Genomic DNA, 24,941 nt, shown 5'->3' with positions numbered 1-24,941 from the left:
CCTATATCAAAAGTACATTTTGTTAAGTGGATGTCTTTTGTGAGCTTGGAGGCATGGATGGATTACTGAAGGGACCTACTGGGCACTAGCCCATAGGCCCCAAGGGTCAGAAGGCCCTGAGCCAGAGCCCCATGTTTGAAAGGACTGTTAATATTTCCTGTCAGAAATTCAATCAGTCAACCATATAGAGGCACAAAACGTCCACAGAGAGATGCAAGGTATTTGCAAAGATAGGCCTAGCCTACACAAAATGACCACACAAAGACAAAAAGCTATAGAGCTACAGGATGACTTCAAAGGAATACAAACCAGCCACATTGAAAGGCAAAAATAACTAGAGGTGAGGTGCCAAAACAAAAACAAACAAAAAAAAAAAAAAGCCGCGAAACTACCACAGAAAGATACGAAACAACAAGCACACGCAGGAGGACCAGTAGCCTATGACACAAACGGCCAGTGACAATTGAAATGGTCCGTCCTTTCATCATATTTTTGATTGCATTGGTATTTCATGAAGCAATTGAAATACCACTTATAAAATACACACATAAAACGAACTGTATAATTTGTGAATGTGACGGGGGTTCCCCCACTACACTGGTCGTCTCCTTTGAGACCTGCGCACTATTTAACAGGAGGTCCTTTACTCCGCCTGTGCGGATTGATTCGCGTGTGAGAAGGCTCTGCTTGTCAGTCAGACTTTGAACAGTGCACTGGCGCTCATCACCGCTAATCTCTGGCTACTGCCTGTCATCAACGACGCTGCTACTGACACTCATCACCGACCAGCTCAGATATATAGATTAGGATGAACAGTTGCTAAGAGAGGCAGGAAACCCGAGGGCAACACGGTAGGGACCGAGCGGAGATTAAAACGTAAGCTTCGCCGCCGTTTAACGTTCACGTTACTCGGGAGTTGCGATGGTCCAGTCAAGGGATATTTTTTTAGCCTTGCTTCTGGTGGGCTGTACAGGTAAGAAAATTTCACATTTAACTCTAACTCTACGCTTTTTAAACTCGAAATGTTTTCCCTTTCCCTTCCTCTACGACTCCCCCATCCATTTCTCCTCCTTTAACACTGGCCAGGACCGCAGGCATCCACTCGCCTCCCGGTCTTCCCTCCTCCTCCTCCTCCGCCCGTACGCGCTCTGCTTTAGCAGGTGCAACGGTGACGGTGCTGCGACTGCTGCTAATTAGCTTAGTGGCGAGCTGAGTGTTGTGTATTTTAAGTAACGACACATCTCTCTGCTAATGTGTTGGGGGGGGGACCATTGTCTCTGGACACACATACACACACACACGCACACACTGCATAGCACTGCTCTTTGCGTGACCAGCCTGTACTACGCTGACTTAGCGTTATTATGCATTAAATAAAATATGATGCACAGGAAGAACAGGCTTTTAAATCCTATCACTATGTATGGACAGTATACGCGTGGAAATGTGGCTTGGGAGATTACATTTTTTTATTTTTTTTTTTACTCCATTTGCAGTCGCGTTGTGCTGTTGTGCCGTTGGTTGGTCTCTGCCTGGATGGGACGTGATGGTTGTTGATGGGGAGTGATGTTGGGATCCTTCTGTATTTGTAGGCACACACCTAAATGCACACACACACATACACACGCAGCCTTCTGGGTTGAGTCACGGTCTCACAGTTAAAGGTACATTGTGCAAAATAAAACACGTGGAATTTTGAATTGCACCTGACAGCGTGCACAGGTGTGATGATTGCATAGAGAGGACAGGACACAATAGCTTGCTTAAACATAAAGTACATCAAAGGTCTTCCCGGGACAGTGTTAGTTTATTTGGTCTTTCTGGCACACTGATGCATAGCAAGCACAACTGCTACTCTGAATCATCTGTTATATAATCTGATGCCACGATAAAGGCTTTGAATTGAGATCCTCTAAGTTGGTGAAATGTGTTGTTATGTAAGTATGATTGAGAGAGTTTTGTGTCAAATACAATTTTTTAATAACCTTTATACGCCCATTTTTCTGGTGTGATATGCTGTGATTAAAACGAGTAATTTGACACATGTGAGGAGCTTATGGTTGGAGTAGCACTCTTAGCTACACTCAGGTTTAGGGTTTTCATGGGATAGCCTTTTAATCCTTTATGTACAATCTGGTATGTGCAGGGGTGTTCCTCAGGCAGGAGATGAAAACGCAGTGGGAGTGGAGCCCTCACTGTATTGTAATGGTAATGCAGTTTAATTTCTCCTGGGTTCATAGGAGGATTTGATATGTGTGTGTCGCTATGTGTGTTTGTGTAATATTATTATTTTGTCCTGACTTCTTACAGTGAGGGATAGGCTATAGTGAATAACTGGAGAAAAGCAGTTGATTTAATGGAAGAGTTAGATGAGATCAGAAAAATAACAGAGAATAAATAATGAGGCTATACGGGAATAAATAAGAAGTGACATGCCTCTAAAATTCTTTATTCTGTTTGAGAGAGAAAATCTTTGTTCAGTTTTTGTGTAGTTACAACATCTGAAGCTATAATAAAGTCATAGTACAGTTATATGATGAGAGACATTCCAAATGGTGGATCTAATACAGTTATTAACCAGTTTTATAGTGCCACCATCAATCCTAGATGGTCATGATTGATATTTGGGGGCTAAGGGTATATTAACTGATATTAATTTTTTACTTGAATAAAATAATTTTTGGGATCTCTTAATTTTTTCTCCTCAAGAATTATGACTGAATCAGACTGCTTCAAATGATTCAAATCAGATTCCTTCTCAAATCTGATTTTTAGGGCTGACTGTTCACACCGTTTTTAACAGTTTCGTGTCCAAATCGGATTTGGCTCTGTTCAGACTGGGCCACATTATTGACAGATCTGACAGGTTGCTGTAGCAATGACGTCGGAGCGGAGGCGTCATCCAGCGCGTGTATTGTGTGACATCATATAATTGTGACAGCGACAAGAACAACAACAATGGAGCAACCCCCCCCCCCCCCCCGAGGACTAATGAGCTATTGACTGCTCTATTCCGTTGATATCGCTCCACAACTCGAAATAAGATGGCGGTCAGAGGGCGGTCTGGCGCGGCGTAGAGTGACATCACGGACAGCTGATCTGAGCTGTTCAGTCTGAGACACATCTGTGATGTGAAACTACCTCCCAAAGGTGGTTTCGATCCGAAATCGGATTTCATGTGATTTGTGACTGTTCAGACTCCAAAAGAGCCATCCAGTTCCAATCTGGATTGGCTAAAAATTGGATTTTGGCTGGCAGTCTGCAGTGTTTCCAACAGGTTTGCAAGGAGACTGTGGTGGGTGGTCGGATCGTCTGACCGGGGGGGGGGGGGGGGGGGGCATCGGGCCGTATGAGTTTCGCTTTTACCGCGCACTGCTGTCATTCATGCGCACTTCTGTGTGTGTGTGTGTGTGTGTGAACGCCAATAACGGAGAAAGAGCGCTATGCGGAGATCAATGAACAGAACGATATTGCGTTGGTCGAGCCAAAAGCCGAAAAATCTATTCGTGGCGGACGTATTTATTTGTGGCGGGCCGCCACGAATAAATGAACATATGGGAAACACTGGTCTGAATGCGGCCAAAATGAACTTTCCAGATATGAATAAAGTTACGTTTCTGAATGGCTTTTGGCATGATTAGTAAAAGAGAAGGGAAACTCAGGGTTTGCTTTTGGCTTAAATCCAATATGACAAGGTGACAAGCTTAACTTAATGTGCAATATAAAGTGGACTATGTAGTGTTAGCGACAACACAGCATAGCTCTTAATTCTCATTTCACAATTTATTGCACTGCCAGGTAACATCCATATTCAGTGGTGTTGTTGAATCATCTCCATTCTGATCTTGCATAATGTAAATTGTCTTTCTCATTACTCAAGAAGCATTGCCGAAGCTAAAATTAAAATGTTTGATTTATATTGTTTTATTGAAATCCATTTATTTTAGTGCTTGTAATGCTTAACACAAATGTCAGAAATAGTACTTTCGAATGTCATTTTTTATCCGCCAGCAGTTGATTGAAGTCAAAGAAAATCCTAATCTGTGAATAGATGATTATATGGAATGGTTGCAGCGTATGACTAAACTGACATTGGGGAGGGATTAACCATCTTTTTTCTTCCATTTCCTCTCTGCTGGCTGCATGTGCAGTGGGTCTGTTGAGCCTCCTGACATAATTATTAATTGATCCTCTTCAAACTGATAACCAGAATAATAATAATTTCAAGACTGCAGTTCTATGAAAATGAAATATGCCCTCTAGAAATCAAGGCAGAGACATGTAGCAGAGCTGGCTAAGATAAAAGATGAGTTCTGAATGTCCCCAACCTGTGGGACTGAAATAGGAAATGCAACTCTGCATCCAGCCATATGGCTCTTGAACAGAAAAACGTGGCTCTAGTTTAGTATTGTTTCACTTAGGCTGTGTTACATCATCATCAGATCATGTGGAAGTGATGACGTAGCTCGCTGCTGCTCCATTTACAAAGCAAGATGGAAGCACGGCTGACTGCAGGCCTACTACAGTATGAGGAGCTCCAGATTTCTTTACGTCTGACTTAGCTTTATGAGGACAGAAATCATCACTGCCAAAAGCATCTGCTGCAGGTCCAACAGCAGACCTCCCTCCCCTTAAAAAGACAGCTAGCTAAAAAAAATCAGCAAATGCACAACTTTTGAGTTCAGAGACCTTTACGGTTTGTCCATGGGCTATAATATCGGGGCTCCACGTGGTACATGGCAGAGAGGTAGAAGGTGAAAAGTGCAGGTAATTTTTCATTTTAGAAGGATAATAATTTCGTTCTTTCTTTTTTTTGGCTTGAGGATTGATTATTTATTCTCTAAAATGACTGAAAATTGTGAAAAATACCTGCCTTAAAATCTATTTGCATGAGTCGACTCCTGCAAATTGCTACTTTTTACAGCTAGCACCAAAACCCAAGGGTGTTCCCAATTATATGAACTAGAGAAAAGCATCCAATCTTCAATCCAGTCAATCATCCACCTTTTGAGCACTGCATATGATGATGGCTTAGTATGTAACAGGGCTGCTACAGTGTGCCATATTGGACCAGTTACGTAAAAAACTATTTCAGCTTTCTGTTCAAACCACCATAGAAAGCAAGTTTGCTACTGTGGGAACCAGGAGTAATTACCCAAATCTCCATCTGCAAAGCTTGATAAACCCAACTTTTCTTCGGCTTCACATGTCAAAATGAATTTTGGAGGAGATCCATTAGTGAAGTCCCACCACAGCAGGGAAAGGACCAAGACCATATCTTTTCACCTGTATTTTCTGTTTACTTTGTTTTGTCCTATCGAATAACTAAACCTGCCAAGAATAGAGTGCCTCCCGACAAGCTCCTGCTTAGCTTTAGAGGATTTTTATTGAACCAGAATTTGTTTCAGGATGGAAAAAGATCATGGAAAAATACAACTACTATTTTTGTGACAATTTCTTGCCACACATATCCTTAGGTCTTTTATCTATCCAGACTTGTAATTTCAACAGATTCATATGTTATCTTGACCGTGAAACAGTCAGTGAAATGTCCCTTCCCTATGAATCAGATTGTGGACTCATAAGCTCTCATTTCTTTTGCACTTCAGTTTGAAAAAAATATCACAGATGCTAAGGGTTTTCTTCCATTATTAGGAGAGAGAAGCAAGGCCGGCTGTGGTTTTGTTACAGCCTGTACTACTTGACTATTTGGTGATGGGAGTGGATCAGACAGATCCAGGTCTGAGAGAGTTGAGAGGAGATGCATTGCCTAAGGACGCTAAAAAGATGACATTACACATGCACGTGACCACGTGAAGCACTGTGGGAGGAACGTGAACATACTTCCCTCAGGGTTTGCTCAAAGAGAGGAGGCACAGGCTGTGGGGCTGAGTAGTTATTTAGTGATTAGATTTTGAGGTGGGCGTGTCCTTATGTCATTCCTGTGAGATCTGAGTTATTATATCAGGGATTTATTTGAATTAATCAAGTTTATTTTAAGAGTGTGAAACAGGTTAAACAGAGCGGCCTCGGAGACGAGCCTGTTGTGTATCTTGTTACTGCATATGTGATTAAAAAGCTCATAGACATTAGCTAAAGACTGTATAACAAACCTTCTACTAGCTATGTCTGCTTCTCTCAATTTCAAAAACATGATCTCAGTGCTATCAGAAAATTAGAACAGTGTGTCCTTGTCATTCATCAAATCAGAAAAAAAGAGGGCAGTGCTGTGAATGCTGGATCCCTGCGGACATGTAACTGTAGATTGGCAAACCTTTAGGCATTTAACGGGTTCGCTCTGCTTTGAAGCTTTCCCTCTGTGGAACAAAAGGAACCTGTGACAGGGTGTTGCAAGTTTTGTGAAAGTTTAGTCATGTCAGTTATCTGTAAATGATAGCACGAATATAATTGACACACAGATTGTGTGTTTTAAGCACTGAAATAATGCTTTAAGCAGGAGATGTTACAATTATCTGTTTGTAAAGAGCTTGGTTTGCCTTTGATCAAAAGATTTGAGCACTTGTTCACTTGCTGCCAGCTCCTGTCGACAATGGTAAAAACAACTAAGAGCCATTTAAATGTGGCTGTTTTCTTTCCCATTCTGATTCCCCCTTACCAGTCCCCTTCAGCTGCGCAAATGCTTGGTGCACTTGGCAAAATGTATCACCTTTTCTCACAAGGCCATTCACTTACAAATAAAGGCTGATTTCCCCGTTTGCTTAGGCTGTTATGAACTGAGAGCACCTCCTGGCACCCTCTCTGTGCCTCTCCATGTCTTATTTGGCAGTGACAGAGGCAGGCTAAGGCAGGACTCTTGTGACTCAAACTAAGTCATCACAGCCTTGCCATGTGGCCCCTGAAAGAGGAAACAAGCTTACAATCTCATGTCACTGTCCGTGCTGGGAGGAATTATGCCTCAATTTAGAAAAGATACCGATAAGTCTTCTCAACTCAAACTCCTGAAAGCATGAGCTTACTGTATGTCCGATGTAAGAAAATGAGTGCACGTCTCATCTTACCATAATAAAGCAATATGCTGTTGGCTAGGATTTAGCTCTCAACTTCTTTTATGTAGTGTGAAGGGAAGCAATGTGCATGTCTTCTCATGCATCCATGCACATCATGGTGCATTCATTATTGAAACACTATAGGATGCATTTACCATGCGCAGAGCAGGGAAAATTTGGATTGCCATGCCTCCGGCTTTCTTTTTATGCAGTCACCATAGTGTGTCACCTTCTCCAACATTACACTACTCTGTGGCTTAGTCATTGCCTGGCAACTTGGAGATACCACACAAAGTCATGACATGCATTAATATTATTATGGGGGGAAAATCCTGTCATTAAAGAAGTGAAGTGATGCTCATTCAAGAAAAAAACAGATATTCTTAATCTCTAATTAGATCAGAGTAAGAAGACACTCTCTGGGGGAGCAGTAGCAGCTATAGCTGTTCCTGATCCATTCAGTGTGCAGGATCCACTTTGAAACAATGTCAGTGATTCTCACTGATAGGCTATACTTGGGGAGCCTGCAGAAGTATTTTAACAGTCAGTCAAGTGCATTTTAACCCATTTAACAATTTTACTTGTGGCAAATTGTGTCTAGTCTAAGACATAGATGTGCAGAGCATGTACATTTGAGTATATGTAATCTTGCACAGATAAGTACTAACTCTCTTTTGAAAGGGTCCTTATTCATAGAAAATTTGCCCACTCATGAAAAGATAATATGCAATAATCACCTTTTTATAAATTTAGTACCCTACAGCTAAAGGGATCAGTGAACTGTCACATTATCATATTTTATGGGTACATGTCTCAGTATTAGGATTTTTTTAGAGGACTTAAAGGAAAAGAAAATTTAGAAAGTGATATCACAGCGGATGGGAATTAACCTCATTTCATCCTCATTCAACCAGAGTAATCTAAAATTATATAATAGACATGCCCAAAGATAGAAAGGAACCTACATGGCAACATGGCACCTTTTTTAGTTTCATATCAAGATGAACAGTTTTGATATGTTAAATAAGGAACATTTTCAAAGCTCTGTGTCAGTAATTGTTATTGCTATAGTTATGTTGTTGTAGCACACAGTGAATAACTGCTTTTACTAAAAAAAAAGAAATTATTTTATTATTCCTATTGCTTTGTAATTCAGCTTCTAGTAATCAGCTTTTCTGGGCTTTTTTCTTTTGTTTTTGTTTTTGTTCAGATCATAACATTACACCAGGGTGGTAGTTTAGAGATGACTCAATCTGAGATGTTAGGGTCCACTTTGACCTCCTCTATCTGAACAGCACATGCAGGCCTGTGGTCATTGATCCCAATGAATAATGAATGAGTAATGGCAAGGGCATTACACCATCTCTTACCGACATTTGGCAGGGTAGTGCTTGCTTTCTGCAGTACGTGGAGAAATACCGCTGTTGTTAATGCCCTTGTGACAAAAGGCATTGTGACATCAGCTTTTTTTTTTTTTTATGTATTTTCCCTTTTTCCTCATTTTGACAACCACCTCCCTTCAAACGCAGGTGTATTATTATTATTATACAACTGGTGTCATGACAGTCTTTTTTTATCAACAGACTAACTTTGCCAGGAGAGAGTGTCACACAGAGATTAACACTAGCATTTATCCTCCACAAACCCCATCCCTTTTCATACAGACTCTACAACCAATCAGGAAAATTTTTAACGGTTATAATGTCTAATTTTAAGATGTTTTTATTGAGAGCACTTAGGCCTGGGACGATAATAAATTTTGCTGGACGATATATTGTCCCACAAATTACTGACGATAAACGATATTATTGACACATTTTTTGGAGAACAAATGAACCACTAATATTTCATAATAATGCAAGTAGACCCTTTTAAATGCGATAAACTTTTATTTCTCATGAGTATTTTTTTAACCATTGTAATTGGAATGACAATAACTTATATAGCTACTATCCTAAATAAATAAAATAAACAAAAAATAATAAACAGTGCAGTGCAGCTCTTCTGTCCAATAACGTTATACACCTGAAGCTCCACTTTTCATTCAAACAAACTAATGTGACTTCCACAGATGTAAGATTTCATCAATGAGACTAGCATTTATCTCCTAAAAAGTATTAAACCAGCCGGCGGTAAACCTCTAAAAACCTGCTGATAAGTTTTCTTAGTCGTTTTCTCCTCCAATGACGGAGGTTGACCGGCCCGTGAGCTGCTGCAGACGGCTGCAGACTGTGGGAAGCCCCGCTCCTCCTGCTTGCTGCTACCACATTAGCTCCAAAAACGTCGGAGGAAATCTCCTTACAGGCGATATGTGGATAAACTGACCACAGACTGGGCATCTAAACTGTGACTTTCTCGCATGAAAAAGTGACTTTAAAAAGTGACGTGTTAACAGCGCGGCAGCGAGAATTACGGTAAAATAGCTTTTAGCTGCTTAGCTTTACAGCTAGCGCTGCCGGTTGCTGCCAAATGCATTCTGGGAAACAAAGATCCTGGATGACTGAGAAGAGGGTTCACTCCTTTCATTCTGCAAAACAAACGGCCCAGGTGCTGAGACCGATGCACAGAGTGAAGCCTCTTGTCATCCAGCCTGGTTGGAGGCCAGAGACCAGGAAAACAAATACGTGCATGCACATGGCGATTTATCGAGGCCGGAAAAATGACCGAGTTAATTTTCATTTATCGTGCGATTAATTGATTTATTGATTATCGTCCCAGGCCTAAGAGCACTGCTTTGACATGAAATGGCAATTGAGAGCTGAACCTCACACTACGCAGAATTCCTAAACCCTACACACACACACACACACACACACACATACACACACACACACACACACACACACACACACACACACTGGACAGGAGGTGTAGCTGGAAGATTCAAAGGGATTAGAGTCCATCTCTGAGTCAGAGGTCACTGTAGTACTATAGTTAACTCCTGCGTGAGGGTGTTGGGAGTGGACGAGATTTGTTCTGAAATGCTGAAGGCTGTTGGGACATTGTTGGTAACAGTGCCCTTGAACTAGTACATCACCACTACTTTAGGGATGTTTTCTGGCTACCATGTAATTGCACTTTTTTAAGTCTCTTGAAATCTCATTTAAAAGGTGCTGGATGTTGGCTCTAACCAATTGATGAACTTCCGATTCACATTTTTGTGGAACACTTGGCCAATATTTGACCTGCTGATTCATGATTAAAAAGGTCAAAAAGCTTTTGCTGTTCCAGTGTCCAGAAAAGCTATTTTCTGAGTTACAATGACCTTCTTAAGCCCATTTATTTGGGGGGGGGGGTTGTGCTTTGACTTTCAGTACAACACTCAATGGGTCTATTATGAACAAATGTCGAGAGCCTTATGATGCAAACAAAAAATCACAATGCTGGTTATTAAATCAGTTTTGCATTCCTCACTACCAGTCATTGAACTGGACAATGCTCACTTTGTCGATGTGCTATCAACACTAATCTTCAAAAGAAATTTTAGGCATAATAATAATAAACCTTTCACTGAAAACTGGACCTTGTGTAATTAGTGTAACTGAAGGGGGCTAATTATGCCCACGCATCATGCAGGTGGTACTGACCACAGTCTTTTCTATGACTGTGTGGAGGAAGAAATGGTAGGGGGCTGTTGCCAGTCATTCATATTATGTGACCTGAGTCTCTGTTTGCATTCTTGGCATCAAGTCAAACACAGTCAGTGTTGGCACTGGACATTGTAAGACTTGTTACCTTAACCGTGTGTATGACATTAGTGCGTTGTAATTTTGGCTTCACTAAACAGTGATTCAGAGCAAAGCTGTCAAACTCTCAGGAGTTTGCAAAGTCAGCCCTCACCTTTGGTAGCAAGCTTTGGGTACTGACCAAGAGGTGGGTGTTTTCCATTTCACTCTGTGATATAATGACTTGTGAAGTCAGAGCTAGTCGTGATTGGCAGATCTCTCAGGCTGTCGCGGCACACGCTCAGCCCACCTTAGCTCCGCTCCAGCTCCATCATTTTGCCAATTCTGGCTTAGTAAGTGACAAAGAGGTTGGCCAACTCTAAATCTAAATTCAGACTGTGAAACATCCCTTTGACCAACTATTGGTGTGCCAATGTTACCTTTTGAAGACTGTGAGAGTGGAGAATAATCTTTATGGCAGTCAATAGATTAAGGTCCAGAGAGGACTCATGTCTTTGTCACTGCACCATCACCTACTGATTGGTCAGGTGGAGGTGGAATTAGTGGAAACTTACAATATACCCTACAACACTACTGCAAAATAAATTGGACACTCAATATCAGGAACAAAATGAGAAAATTCTAATAAGAATAAACATATTCTATTACATAATTTATTACATGTTTGATTTTTATAGATGTGCAAAGCTCTATGTACCAAATTCGGCTGACTGAACAGATGACTAATGAATTATTAAGTGGCTGCATTATAACAGAAAGACAAAGCAGCTGCTTTCTCTGAGAATAGGAATACTTGATAGTATATAATTTCCCTGTGTTTTAATTACTGTTGCATGCACAGGTAGGGCTCAACCCCTTGTTTTCCTGAACTTAATCTAAATTGATTACAAAGTACAAGATGTAGATAAAGATGAGCAGATGAGTTGAAGCAGAATTCTTCACCCTTGCGACAGATGATACAGTCTTTGCCTGTATGCTCAGCTAGTATTGATATCAATACGACCTGTAATTATTGATTAGGAACATGTGCCTAGTTGTGATGATGTGTGACTGAGAGTGAGAACATGAAAGAGAATAAGGGAGAAAAGAAGAAGGGCACAGATCTGACTCCAACACACAGCGGTGTATGATCAGTGTACCACTTGTGCAGTCCACATGAGTGGTCTGAAAATGAAATGTTCAAACAAAATGTTGTGTCCTGCAGTGCCATATTTTGAAGCTAACCATTTACTCTGTGCTTTGTATTTTTGGCATCTTGTCTGCTTGTCTGTCTTGATCTTTTTTACCATGCCCCTCCTTGAAGGATCTCCTCTCAGTATGACTCATTGACTTCCACTGCCTGAAAGCTGTCTAACTCTTTTTGCCAGCAGAAGCCGGATGTGTCATGAACCCCTTTGTGCATCTTTTCCATGGCTGCCATAGAGTGCAAAGGAGGATGACAGGCCATCTGAAGCAAATGAAACTATTTCACATTACCACTCGTAGTGACATAGAAACGGGAATCTGTGTACCCTTGACATATTTGAAAATGGCAGTACAGCACCATTGAGAATGACTAGTCACTAAAGATATCAGTGCCTTAAATACTTAATACTTAAACCTGCACTGACGCTTTTACACAAATGAAGTTCCTAACGGAAAAATAAAGTTCTTTGAATTGAATTGAATTGAATACTAACAAGCATTTACAGATTATTATTATATGAAGCTGCAGTCTGAAGCAGCTCCAGATACCATATTAGTCCTCACAGCTCCTTTTTCTTAACTCGTCTTTTAAAGCCTGAGGAGGTTTTGTGTAAATGTAATACTACAATTCATGTGGAACTACCAAATAAATAAATAAAAAATCAGTGACTGTGCTGCATGTGAGCTGTTACCAAACAGTAATCATCCGTTGTATTCTCAATGGCATACTGGTGACTTGTGAAGCTGCTCCCACTGGAGATTCCTTCACAACAACCACCTTTAGTAGGGAGAGGGGGATATGCCTGTGAAGAGCTGTTTTCTACCTTATGACAGCACAGGGGTGCTTTCTCTGCCTGAGTGGCTACAGTAACGCGGTTAAAACACATTTTGACTGAACGGGGTCAGAGCTGTGTTTCAGAAGTGGATGTAAGCCTTGGATGTTTGACATCAGCTGTTATGACATTCATAGCATTTGTCTGTCTTACTGCACTGTATTGGAAAATGTTCTCACACAATACTTGTGCTGTCATGTTAAAATAGGGAGGTGTTTGAATGTACAAACTATACTATTAAGTATTGTGTACTGTATTTCCTTCTAGACCTGTCGATATGTAAAAAAAGATATTGCAATTGGACAGATATTGTCTCAACTGTATTGTTGAATGGTAATTTTTGCTTTTAATATTGACTTTAAAAATAACTAATGATGTGATTATTATTGATTCTGGCGCCAAACAATCATGTCATTTTGAATTTTGAGAATATGATTTGTTAGAACACTTACAGTATGATATCACATTGTACCTTTATCAAAAAAACAAAAACAAAAGTGCAGCTCCTGTATTTGGATATAGCATTTGGTCACATCGTGACTTTGGTTCCATTGTGATTTATTATGCAGCCCTATTTCCTTCTTATCTATCAGATAAGAAGATGAAGATGTCTGTGCAAACAACTGCTCAGTTCTGATCTTACTATCTCTTCTAACTGTTACTGTGTTATAAGGTTCCTCATGGGTGTAATAAGGTTGGTCATGTTAAAAACTACTCATAATAGTCGGCAATTCTGCTAATTTTGTACTTGGCAGAGCTTAACCAGTTTCTAACCTCACCCCTAACCATTATTGATAAAGTGACAAATGTTTTATATTATATCAAAAATCAAAACTGAAATCTCTCATTTACAAAAAATATTTAGACCCTTTGCTGTCGTGCTGATTTTTTTTGGTCTGGTACACCGTGTTTGCTTTAATTATCCTTGGAATGTGTAGAACTTGAATTAATTTTATATAGTTCAGAGAGGAACGAGGGTGTGTCAGACAGTTTGCACAGTACACGTTGTATGTCAGGACAGAGACCAAATCCTAGGGCCTCTCTCTTTTGGCCTCTGATAGAATTTTGTGGCAAGGGACAGATCTTTGGCCCCGGCTTATCAGCTGGCTAGTACCATCTCTATGATAAAGCGTGGTGGTGGCAGCATCAAGCTGTTGGCCGGGCTCCTCAGCAGCAGGAACAGGGGCACTGGTCTGATTTGAGGGAACCGTGATTGTGGCCAAATACGTAGGGGTCTTCGTTGAAAAAACTGCTCAAGAAGAAACATGACCTGAGACTGGGGGTTCACCTCTCAGCATGACAGCAACCCATAACATACATCCAAGAAGATGCTGGAGTGGCTTCTGGTCTATCACTGTCCTTGAGTGGCTTAGCCAAAGCTCATCTGTGGGGAGACCTGAAGATGGCAGTTCACAGAGGCGTCCCATCCAATCTGACAGATCTGCCAGAAATAATGGGATAAACTGCCGAAATCCAGGTGTACAAAGCTTGCAGAGACTTAAGCAAGATGCACAGCTGTAAATATTGCATTAAGGGAATACCTCTGTAAATGAGAGATGTTAGTTTTTGATTTTCAATTTATTTTGGGGGGGAAAAAACTACTACTTTCTATCTAGAGCAAAAACTAAAGTGATCTGCACACAGATCCAGCACCAGCAGTTTCATATTCTGAAGCAGCTTCCACACATTAGACCATAAGATATCACTGATTTGTGTTTGTATACATAATACAACAGAGTTTCCCCCAGAAAGACCGGTGGCAGGGTGGCCCACCGGCAGCCCACTGTGGCCCACCAGCGTATTAATGGGGGTAGTAGAATTGAGAAGGCGTGATTCCATAAGGCCTAAAAATCAATGTTAAAAGTTGATTTGAAAATATTATTATAATCATGTGTTATTATAAGACACAGCTTATTTAAACACCAGCTATAGCAGAGTCTTACAGAAAGGCACTCTTGAAATGCTGTCCAACCAACGTAACCAAAGTAAGGCCTGGCTGCCCGCCAGGCTTGTAATGCATGGGCGAAACCGTGAACATAGCAGGGCTACCATTATATCATGTTATGTACAAAATAAGCATTGTGGTATAGGTTAGACTGCAGTATCCACAGTATCTGCCCAAATCATGTCATTATAATATGTAGTGTGAAATATGTAACTCTGTTTTCAAGCTAATTTTCTCATCAAACTTAATTAGAAAATTAGCCTTGAGGAATGCAGAATTGAAATTCTTCTGCAACATGAAAAGTCATTGCAGAGCTCCATCTTGGAGCCGCTGTGTTGCCTTGGGTTCTGGATATTTATCCATTGATGGGGTGACATGTTTTCCCCCAGCAATAGGATGCTGTGAGCTGAGGTAATTGTGGTCGGTTTGTTAGTGTCTCAAAGAGATCTTGTTTAAATAACCAGAAGAGAGATGCTGCCCAGAAACAACTGGCAAACACAGAGTGGTGATAGTTATAGTGAGTGCATTTAACGCTGAATAATTGCACCTTTGTTTTTATGTTAGTCTGTTTATGTGGATCTGTGATGGTCTGCAACTGCATCTGTTGTCACCAGTAGACTGATACTGGCAAAGCACTTTGCATGGACTGGTAAGCAGCACGTAGGAACTGCAACCATTAGCAACGGCAACCTCTTCACTTTGACCGAGGCGTAGTAATAAAACTCCTGTTAGACATGACATTGGAGAAGCGATGACATGATGTGTTTTCATTGCATTGCACATATGACCTCTTATAAAGGACACTCCACACTTGCTGCTAATTAAATTTGCCAAAACTGGCAAGTGTAATGACAGTTTTAAAACTACTATTGGTTTTAAAACTGTCATTACACTTGCCAGTTTTGGGAAGAAAAAAAAATGAATGAAAGCATCACGGGCTGTCATGTCAAGGTCTAACCATTTCAGATATTTGAATACAGACTTAGATGTTTCTGTGTCCCTCAGAGAATCCAGGGACCAGGAAGTATGTCTGAGGAAAGACCATTGAATCCTTCTCATTTTAAAAATGTTCTTGTCGCCTTGTCAGAAATTGAAATCAGAAGTGTTTGTCCCTATTGCATTAGTCTCTAGTTGACTGTCTGGTGTGATGAGAGCAGGTCCCTTAGATGTAAGGGTAACTGATACTTGTGATTATTTTCTTGCTAAGTTGTTGTCTTTATAAAAATTTTATTGTTTGTCCAAAACCTTAATATTAGAGATGCACTGAATATTTGGCCCCCAATTTTTAAACAGATGACCTAGTAAAACATTTTATTTGGAATTGTATTTTATTTTATATTATGCACTGTTGGAATACGCATTCAAAAGTGCAAAATTTCTATTTTCATATAAACTTATTAATTCTTTGAAAAGCATGACTATTCATTCATTCATTCATATGCAATGCCTGGACTTTAGTGAGGTAAACAGGCTACACACAGTGTGACCCATAGGGAATGGTACAAAAAATTGGCACAAATAAATACATTTCCTTTGGTGTTTTGGTTTTTAGGCCAATAATTTTCAAATTAGTATTACACAGTTTGCCACTAAAGTACAGGATAAATCTGCATGAATAAATCCAGGAAGAATAGCGATGGCCTTTGCCAAAGCTAATGGAGATCTAAATAAATGAAATGAAAATCATTTGGGAAGCTGAAACCAGAAACTGTATTTGCTTGAAAAATCAATGAAATGACTAAATGCTTACCAGGGTAGTTTCTGATTGATTTTATATTTATTTTCTGATCAATTTGCAGTTGATTAATTGTGTAATTGTTGTGTCTCTACTTACATGACGGTGCAGCTTATTCTTGTTTTTGGAATGAACTTTTTATATGTTTGTGCCACAGATAACATGCACAGATAATATATATGGAAATGAAAACGTCTACTGAATGCATTCCTCCCACTTAAATTTCCCCAGTTAAAATAAAGCATTTCGGTAAATTTTTGCTCTTGACAAATTCATTTCAGTAGTGCAGCCCACAAGATTTGCAACATTTAACTGACTACAACTCATGTGTGCATGCGGAATATATGAGCAATCTCTGCTTTAGTAATCAGCTGGTTTAACCTACTGTCCTCTGAAGGTCAAACAAATGAGGGCCATCAATATCTATCATCAAGAAATCCTGTGCAATACAGTGGTTTTGTGCTAACATATAATGCATATCATTAATATGTGCATCTTATTCCATGTTAAACCCTATTTGCTGCTGTCAAGGTATAATACTGGAAAAACCATTAAAGGTATACATGACCCTTAAATCCATGTCCAGTGGTAATGAAATCAGTCCAGGCCACTTAGTTGAAACTGGCACGTATTACGTGTATAATGAGCAGGCATAAAATCTGGAAAAAGGCATTACCCCACTCTAATTCATCATAACCTCGTTTTTAAGTGCCTAGATTAATGGCGATAGTCTTCGCTCTCTGTGGATGTCTCCGGAGAATCTAACCCTGAGGAATAGAGTAGTTAACTCTCTGGAGGCTAGCCCTGTCCCAGTGTCTATTTTTACAGTCCAGCCTGTGATTGGCCAATAAGGTGTGTGTGTGGAAGCTCATGTTGTGTCATTAGGTGCCTGTGTGCCATCTGTCGCCCTCAGTGGAGCCGTTGTGAAGACAGACCACGCCCAGTCAGTCTGTCTCAGAGAATGCAAAACACAACCTTGGGCTTTCCTTGCTCTTTTGCACTGACAGCTATATCAGGAATATGGGGGGGAATTCAGGGTCCAGCTTTGCAATTAGCTTTTTAATGAAACTAAAACAATTTTTTATTTTGTTGTTCCTTCAGGTAACATTATGTGCTATGATCAAATGTGGTAAATTTCAGACCTAAATATTTATCTTAAATGTGCACTGGTTTTGTTGAGAAAGGAACACCAGACATTATTTGCCAACAGTAAACATGAGCAGATTTGCCTAGCAGGTGTAGTAACCAGTGTGTAATTCACTGCTGTAGTTAAAGTTTATTAGTTTTCTAACAACAAAGTGCTCAATGATTAAATCACAGTATTTGTGTTTTGGCCGACTGAAAAAAAACTGACTAGCTACTTCTTAAGGATGGCTGTCCATGACTTATCTTACGCACTTCTGCCTAAACCTTATCCTTATAAAGCCTCAGGTACAGTACATAGCATGTTTTTTTAAACACCTTGGCAGCCCAGCCACCAGTGTTTACTTTGGTTGCTGTGGTTTATCTCTCAGTCAAACAGGTACAGGCGCTATATTATAATCATAAATTGCCCATGTCAGGGTTGTTTCTCTGCCTTTTGCTTAATGCACCTCGTGATACGTGATGGTGTCTTTTGCACAAGTACAGTACGCCCACATAACAGTCTCTCTTGAAGAGTCTAATGTGTCACAACAGCACCAGTCGAAAACCTATCGATATGCCATGCAGGTCTCAAGTGAGTTTGCACTATTATGTATAAAAAAAAAACCTTGACTGATGTTAACCATCCAAATCTAGCTTGTCAAAAACACCTCTAATTAGTTGGCAAATGGAAAAAGTTAGGAAGAGCATAGGACTGTTGCTTAAGAATGCAAATGGCTGGCTGTTATGGCTTAGCACAATTAGATGTGGCATGGATTAATGAGGTATATCAGGGATGGCCTGGATGTGCTACTGGAGCACCGAGCATGCCCTTGTCCGAGGGGCTAGAAACTTTCTTTATTGAAGGTCTTCAGTGTAAATATTCTGAGATGAGAATTCAGAGCACGACCATGAGAATAAACATCAAGAGCAATATACTGTTAAAGTGATACTTCTGGAAGTTTGTAATACTTTAAATCTATCAGTTTTATTTTATTCAGCTGTACATACAACAGTTTACTTTACATGAATGTGCTTAACAGTATTTCATAATAATAAAAAATGTGTAGAGTTTTCATATTTTCCTTTTCTGTCAGTATCTCAATGGATTTAGATACCGGGATACTCCCGCTATAGCCCCTGAACCAGGTATTGCACTGTAGTTTCTCAAACCTCCAGATAGGATGGGTCACATTCAGAGGATGAAATTCTCCATGGAGCGAAGTATAACTAATTTTAAATGGGATAAAACAAATGAGCTCCTTAGTGGAGCATAGATGACTCTTGTGTCACCATCAAAGGGTTTTATTCCGATATGCAAGAGAGAAATTTTCCAGCAGGGAGATGCATGAGAAAGATGAAATGAACTAAAGGCATTTCAGTGGCAGTTGTCAAGTTAGTTAGTTAGTCTGCAAGCGATCCAATGCATATAGATAGGGAATATTATAGTGCAAAAATGCAGCACATTCCTCAGGCTGTGGGGTCAAATTGGGTTATTTTGTGCAAGCGACGAGGCCACTTAACTCAACATTAGGTTATTATTTTGTTCAACTGGTATTACAGTTCATTGATTTAATAGCGTCAGTACACAATAGGGTTGATGTGTGCTTCACTAATTACTCTTTTAACTGGTAGCTAGATACTGTATCAAAACATGAAACTGTAAATTGTGTTTGACTGTTTATAAAACACCAGAAAAATACAAGCATGATTTTGCCTCTTTCTTACTAAGGAGGGCGATATAAAAGAGCTTTGAGCTAAAGATTTGATATTTGATTGAGTTTCACTGCAAAGGCAGTCCCTCACTACAGCACCTCGCAGTGTTGCTGTTCCATTGTTTTACAGTCCGTCTGTTTGACGAGGCTCCGAGCTGTAACACAACTTGTTTTCAGTGCCGTTTCATCTTTTAAATTAAGTCAGGAGCATTTTGAAAATTCAGTGAAGAGATGAACAGATAGAGGCTTTGATTTCAAACTTGGTTACTCACTCATGCAGTAGATCTTTTCTTTGTCTTGGTATTCCCTTCTCTTTTTGTCGCTCTTTTCTTTTTGTATGTGGTTATCTTTAAACTAGTGTGGGTTTGCGTAAACATTCATTCGACTGGGAAATAACAGTTTAGCAGCTTTTGGTTGAGCCAGCAGAAGAGGCAGTTAATCTGAAGCCTGCTTGATTCCCAGCCACTGTTTTGCTTTGATTTGATTGGCGCCTGCATAGAGGAAGTGTACGGTGGTCAGCAGGGACTTAATCTGAGGACAGGAAAAGACCAGCTGAGCCATGATCATCTTGGCCGTTGTGGTGGGTGACCCTTGTTTATTTACTGGCAAAGACAAATTTTACTGGCATTTCATACTTGGCAGGTGTTAATTTCAGACTCGGTTAGTATGGGAGGTGGGACATCGGTATCTGATTGACTGCTGGTGGGTGATGTCCAAATTCCCAACTGCAGCCAACTGTTTCCATGCCAGCAAGCGAGGGAAAAAAAGAGATGACCATGGAGAAAAACTGTCCAACATTTCTCTGGTTATAAGATTGGTTTGGGCTTCTGTCGACCGGCTTCTCTGCCTGCTGTCACCGTGTTCACATTTATCTTCCTCAGCTCTGTAACCTTGATAAAGACATGCTCATGTCGGTTTTTATTTTCATTAGTGCTTTAATCCAATTACCGTGTGGTCTTCCCTAATCTCTAATGTGTCTGCGTCGTCGTCCTCCATTCATAGATGACTCCAGAAGTGGCTGTGCACACTGTGTCATCCTACACAACATAATGAGTACTCAAGTGCTGCTCTGCCTCTCTGCCCTGCCCCTGGCTCTGTCTGGCCGTATCTGAAATGGTGCATTCCCTCCTATTGATCCTCTTCCTGGTGGAGTCACAGGCAGGCTTATCCGGCTCGTCCCAGCTTGTCTGCCTTCTGAATGGACACACAGAGAGAGCTGTGTGCATGTGCCAGGCTTCGGGGTTCTGTGTAGTCCCAGGCAGCTTGTGGCTGAGTGGTCATTGTGGCTCCCTCCCTCTTGCCCTCTTGCCCTCCCTGTCTCCCTTTTTTTGCCTCTTTGTTGTGAAAATAATAATTAGAGATGCATGAAATTCTGCCCAGTTAGCAGAGCATTAGTGTATTATATTCTGATAAACCTTAATAGCTTTCTTGCTTGTAGCGAGCCGGGTCGTTTCTTTGTGGGGTTTTTTCATGGGAACGTGTCGTGACTAGCACTAACAGGGAAGCCACCGGAGAACCACTGTAATGATTAATCTGGAAGAATGAGTGTTATTTTGCGACAGGCTGTGATGATTCATTGTGTTCACAGAGATGTTAACATTTCAGTCATTGTTCATGCCACACAGACTCCCTATTCTTGTATGTAGTTGCCACACAGGATAGAAGCCGAAAATAAAAAATCTTTGCACAGTACCCAGAATTCAGCCTCCAAGAATGTTTCCATCTCACTGATTATGCATGTCTCTTTTAGACATGGTGACAGACTGCTCTCTCTCAGTCCTTGCACAGGTTGTACAGCTCTACCGGAGCCCTGAGTTGAATGAAAGTCAAACTGGGATTTTTGCCGTAATTATTATTTCTCATCATCACTTATCTTTGTCTCAAAGGTGACTGAACATACTTGTCCTAGATTTTGTGGTCACAGAACTGTCGTAATTATTTAATAAACTACAATTAATTTCTTTCCTAAGATTTTTCCAGATGCATCCTCACCCTGTATTTTAAGTGTCCCTACCAGCATGATGTCTGCATCTTCTTCTGGACGTGTTTTCAGCCTTCTAAATACTGACTCATTACAGGAGTACGCAGCATGGCATGATGGGACACAGACGCTCAGCTCTCCGCCTCCCCAGGCTTTTGTTGTGTGGTGCACAGCTGAGGCAGATGCTGAGGGGCACTCACACTAAATTGCCTGAATGAGGGTGAATTCTGTTGGCCACTGAAGTGGAGTGCACCGTAGCTCATTGAGTCACAGCTTATCTTCCACTAAGAGCCGAAGAGGAATGTAGCTCAGAGAGGCATTAGGGAGAGTTCAGTCATATTTTTGCTTCACTTTGAGTCATGATGTTGCTAAAAGATTTTACAGCGTCACAACAGTGTTTGAAGCGGCCCAAAATGTTATGTGTGTTGTATTTATTATTTGTTATTTTCAGTAGACTGTTAAAATGTAGTTGAAAGCGCCAAGTCTGGGGGAATGGTGCAGCCATGTGCAGCTGCATAGATTGGAAAAATATCTTCCCTGAATATATCTTGTGAGTGTATTCTCTCAAATTGGCCCAGTTACTGTGCTTGCATCCATTCTCTGTTTTACACTTGAGGGCTAATGATTATTGATCAGTCGTCTGTTAAATGAAGGAAAGTAGTGATACAAATATGTCATGATACCAGAATCTTGGTATTTAACACCAATTCCAATAAGATTTGATAAAATTCGATACCCTGACAGCCAAAAAACCGAGACTGCTGCACGGTGTGGTAACAAGACTGCATGCAAACAATAGTTAATTGACTAACATGGTTAGAGACATATATTTATTTTCTTTATTTCAGTCAGCATTATATTCTGATGTAGCCTTGTGCTCTGTCTTGTCACTATGGATTCTTAACACAGTAATGCCCACCTGGAACTTTTACCAGCCTGTCAAAGATGACAGAAACATTGCATTTGATTTGCTTTGTGGTGCCATATTCATACTGGTCTTTGGTCATCCACAACTGCTTCCGTCTGATTCAATGCTGATGCAAAACTAAATAACGGCACACAACAGTCTTGTTTTGAATTCTTTAAGTGCACAAGCTGCAGCATGCCTGATGCTGCACCTGTACCCGCTCCCATTTGACATGTTGTTGTTTACTGTGCCTGCCTTTGTCTTTGATGTTGGACTAGGAAACTGTTATACTGCCCTTGTCAGTCCCGGAACAAACTCACCTCACGTAGCTACAACATCTATGGTAGCTTACAGCAGAAAAACAAGTACAGTCACAGTCCCAGATTTTTGGCATCAACTGGAAACCAAAGTATCATTTCTCGTGTCATCCCTGGACAAAAAAGAAGACCGCAACAATCAACATCCTATATAGGAGAACTAGGCGCATTTATCACACTTTCCCAAAAGCAAAAGCAATGTGTCCAGATTTGTTGTTTTGTCCAGCAAAAGTCAAACACCCAGATATTCAATTTTCTGTCATGAAAGACAAGGAAAAGGAGCAGCAAAAAAGCAGCACATCAGTTAATCAACTATTTTTTTTTTTTAGCTCTAGACCAAAAGCGCCACAATGAAGCTGGGAAACTGAAGTCTGGCACATTGCAGCACATATGTGAAATTAACAGTTTTTTCCAATCCAATTAACCTCTGAATGTCCTAGAGGTCATTGGTCAGAGGATTTCACTTTTAAAAGCATAAATGTTGCTGTCACAAGAGCTTTTTTTTTTAATGAGTTGAAGTTAAATTTACAAGTTATGTTTATATATTTGATCTCAGAATACAGCGTTTCAAAGGATGCTTTTTGATGTGGGTTTATTTTTAGTAAAATCCCTTCTTATCGTGATGCACAGCAAACCACAGAACATGGGACTAAAATGATCCTTTTGGTTTATGACAGAATGATAAAGGTAATATGGCAGAAAGTGGGACATATTTTATTATACTTCAATATCACAGCCAAACACTTTTCAATGGCCACTCTTCAACAACAGATAGGAGTCTGAATCATCGCCACTGTGGCAGCTCATCTTCTGCTGCCTCTGCCTCTTATTCTAATGTGCAGCACTGCCCTATTGTGTAACTCACAAATATGACCATTACATCAGGATTTCAAGTGATATTTTACGCCCTCATTTTTTGACATGGAGCATTCAGCTGTCATGAAATAAATCCTGTTATCTGCTAATTGTGATCATATAATATATTAATGTTTGGATTGAAATTAATCATGTATGACTTATAAAAAGGATTTAAGTGCATATGAATTACATTGTTGGAATGTTGTAGATGCCAAAGAAAGACGATTGGGGATTAAGATTTAGAAGAGTAATTTGGACTGAAAGCTTTGAAATAGATATAATTAAGAACCAGGCAGTTTCTCTGTATTAGTGGTTCATTTTGGGTTGGCACATAACCATTTCTTTTAAAGCAAATGCACAGATTTACTGTAAGCTGGCGGCCATCTGTTATGCAGGTCTTGTCATTTAAAAACAACTCATACACAAATGAAACGGCTCTAGTGTCTAAAGCCTGGCAGATACTGATGCCTCAGCTTGGGGCTAAAATAAGGGCAGCACCAGCTGAGCCTCAAATGAATTGTTAAAATTTGCTCTTTTAAGCATCATGTGGTTACATTGAATAATATTGGAACAGGGTTGAATTCATAACTCTCATCGTGTATTTAAAGTATGGGTTAAGTGTCGCAGACAGCAGAGGATCATACCACCACTGCTCCGCCCACTGGAAGCAATCATGATGATCAGTTGAAGTTGTGCGCTGTGTTTTGAAAAGCTCTTCGATGTAAATAGTCACTCCTCAGAGGCTGCTCTGCTGCATCCAATCAGAGAGCCATACGAGAGAGAGAGGACGACAGAGAAAACAGAGAGAGAGAGAGAGAGAGAGCAGTGATGTCAAATTGTGGGGAGAGGGGAGCTGGGAAACACGTTTCCATAGCAACTGGTAGAAGTGAGTATAACTGTGGTTGAGAGACATGAGCAGCAAGCAAATACTGACTTGTTCCTTAAAACTAGTAAGTACTGAATACTCTCCGGGTGTGCATTGTCGCTTTAAGACAGGCATCACAATGGTGTGTTTGTTCTGCATTACATGCTTTTAAGTTCATATTCAGTAATATGTGGATTTTATATTCTCTAGGATTCAATGGGAATCAGTGTGTGAAGTTTGTGCAATTAGAGACTCAATATTCATTTGCAGAGCAAACCATTTACTTTTTAAAACAAATTACACAATGATTAGAGATGATGTGATGCAATGAATCCATTAGCATCTACTTTTAGAAATATTTCCTCATGTCCATTTTAATTTTTAGCCAAAATGTAAAAAAAAATAATAAAAAAATGGTCCAAGCTTTTCTAGGGTGCCAATCTCCAGTCATAATGTTATATAGCCTAGTAGCACACTAAAAATCATTGGGTTTTGGACTATATACAGTACGTCACCCTGGAAACTCTTATGTTGACTATTTCATAGCGTTTTACAAACAAAACAACTCATAGTTGAATAAAAACTAATTGTCTCACTTGATAATAAAAGCTACATTTTTATCCCAATTCCCCAATAACCCACCAGTTGTAAGGAGCTTATTAACATTTCAAAGTTGGTGAAGCTTAGTGCTGTTGTGTTTTGAGATTTGTGTTTGTAATAATGAATCAACACCATAAATTGGTCTAAGTGGGGGAGCGTTTGGCAGCTTTTCTGAGCTGGTAGGT

At 40.2% G+C, this 24,941-nt stretch overlaps 1 protein-coding gene across 2 annotated transcripts in view; it reads left to right on the top strand.

The window, feature by feature from the left end:
- The first annotated feature begins 748 nt into the window (after window positions 1-748).
- ncam1b (neural cell adhesion molecule 1b) overlaps window positions 749-24,941 on the top strand; it is a 73,726-nt gene continuing 49,533 nt past the window's right edge. For both annotated transcript variants that reach the window (XM_083985504.1, XM_083985503.1), the window contains exon 1: window positions 749-973. In XM_083985504.1, coding sequence (XP_083841630.1) covers window positions 922-973 — 52 coding nt within the window. In that variant the 5' untranslated portion in view covers window positions 749-921. The remainder of the gene's footprint in view (window positions 974-24,941) is intronic.

This window comes from Trachurus trachurus (assembly GCF_905171665.1).
Source record: "Trachurus trachurus genome assembly, chromosome: 13".
Classification (NCBI taxonomy): domain Eukaryota; kingdom Metazoa; phylum Chordata; class Actinopteri; order Carangiformes; family Carangidae; genus Trachurus; species Trachurus trachurus.
This window is presented reverse-complemented; position numbering and strand designations above follow the sequence as displayed.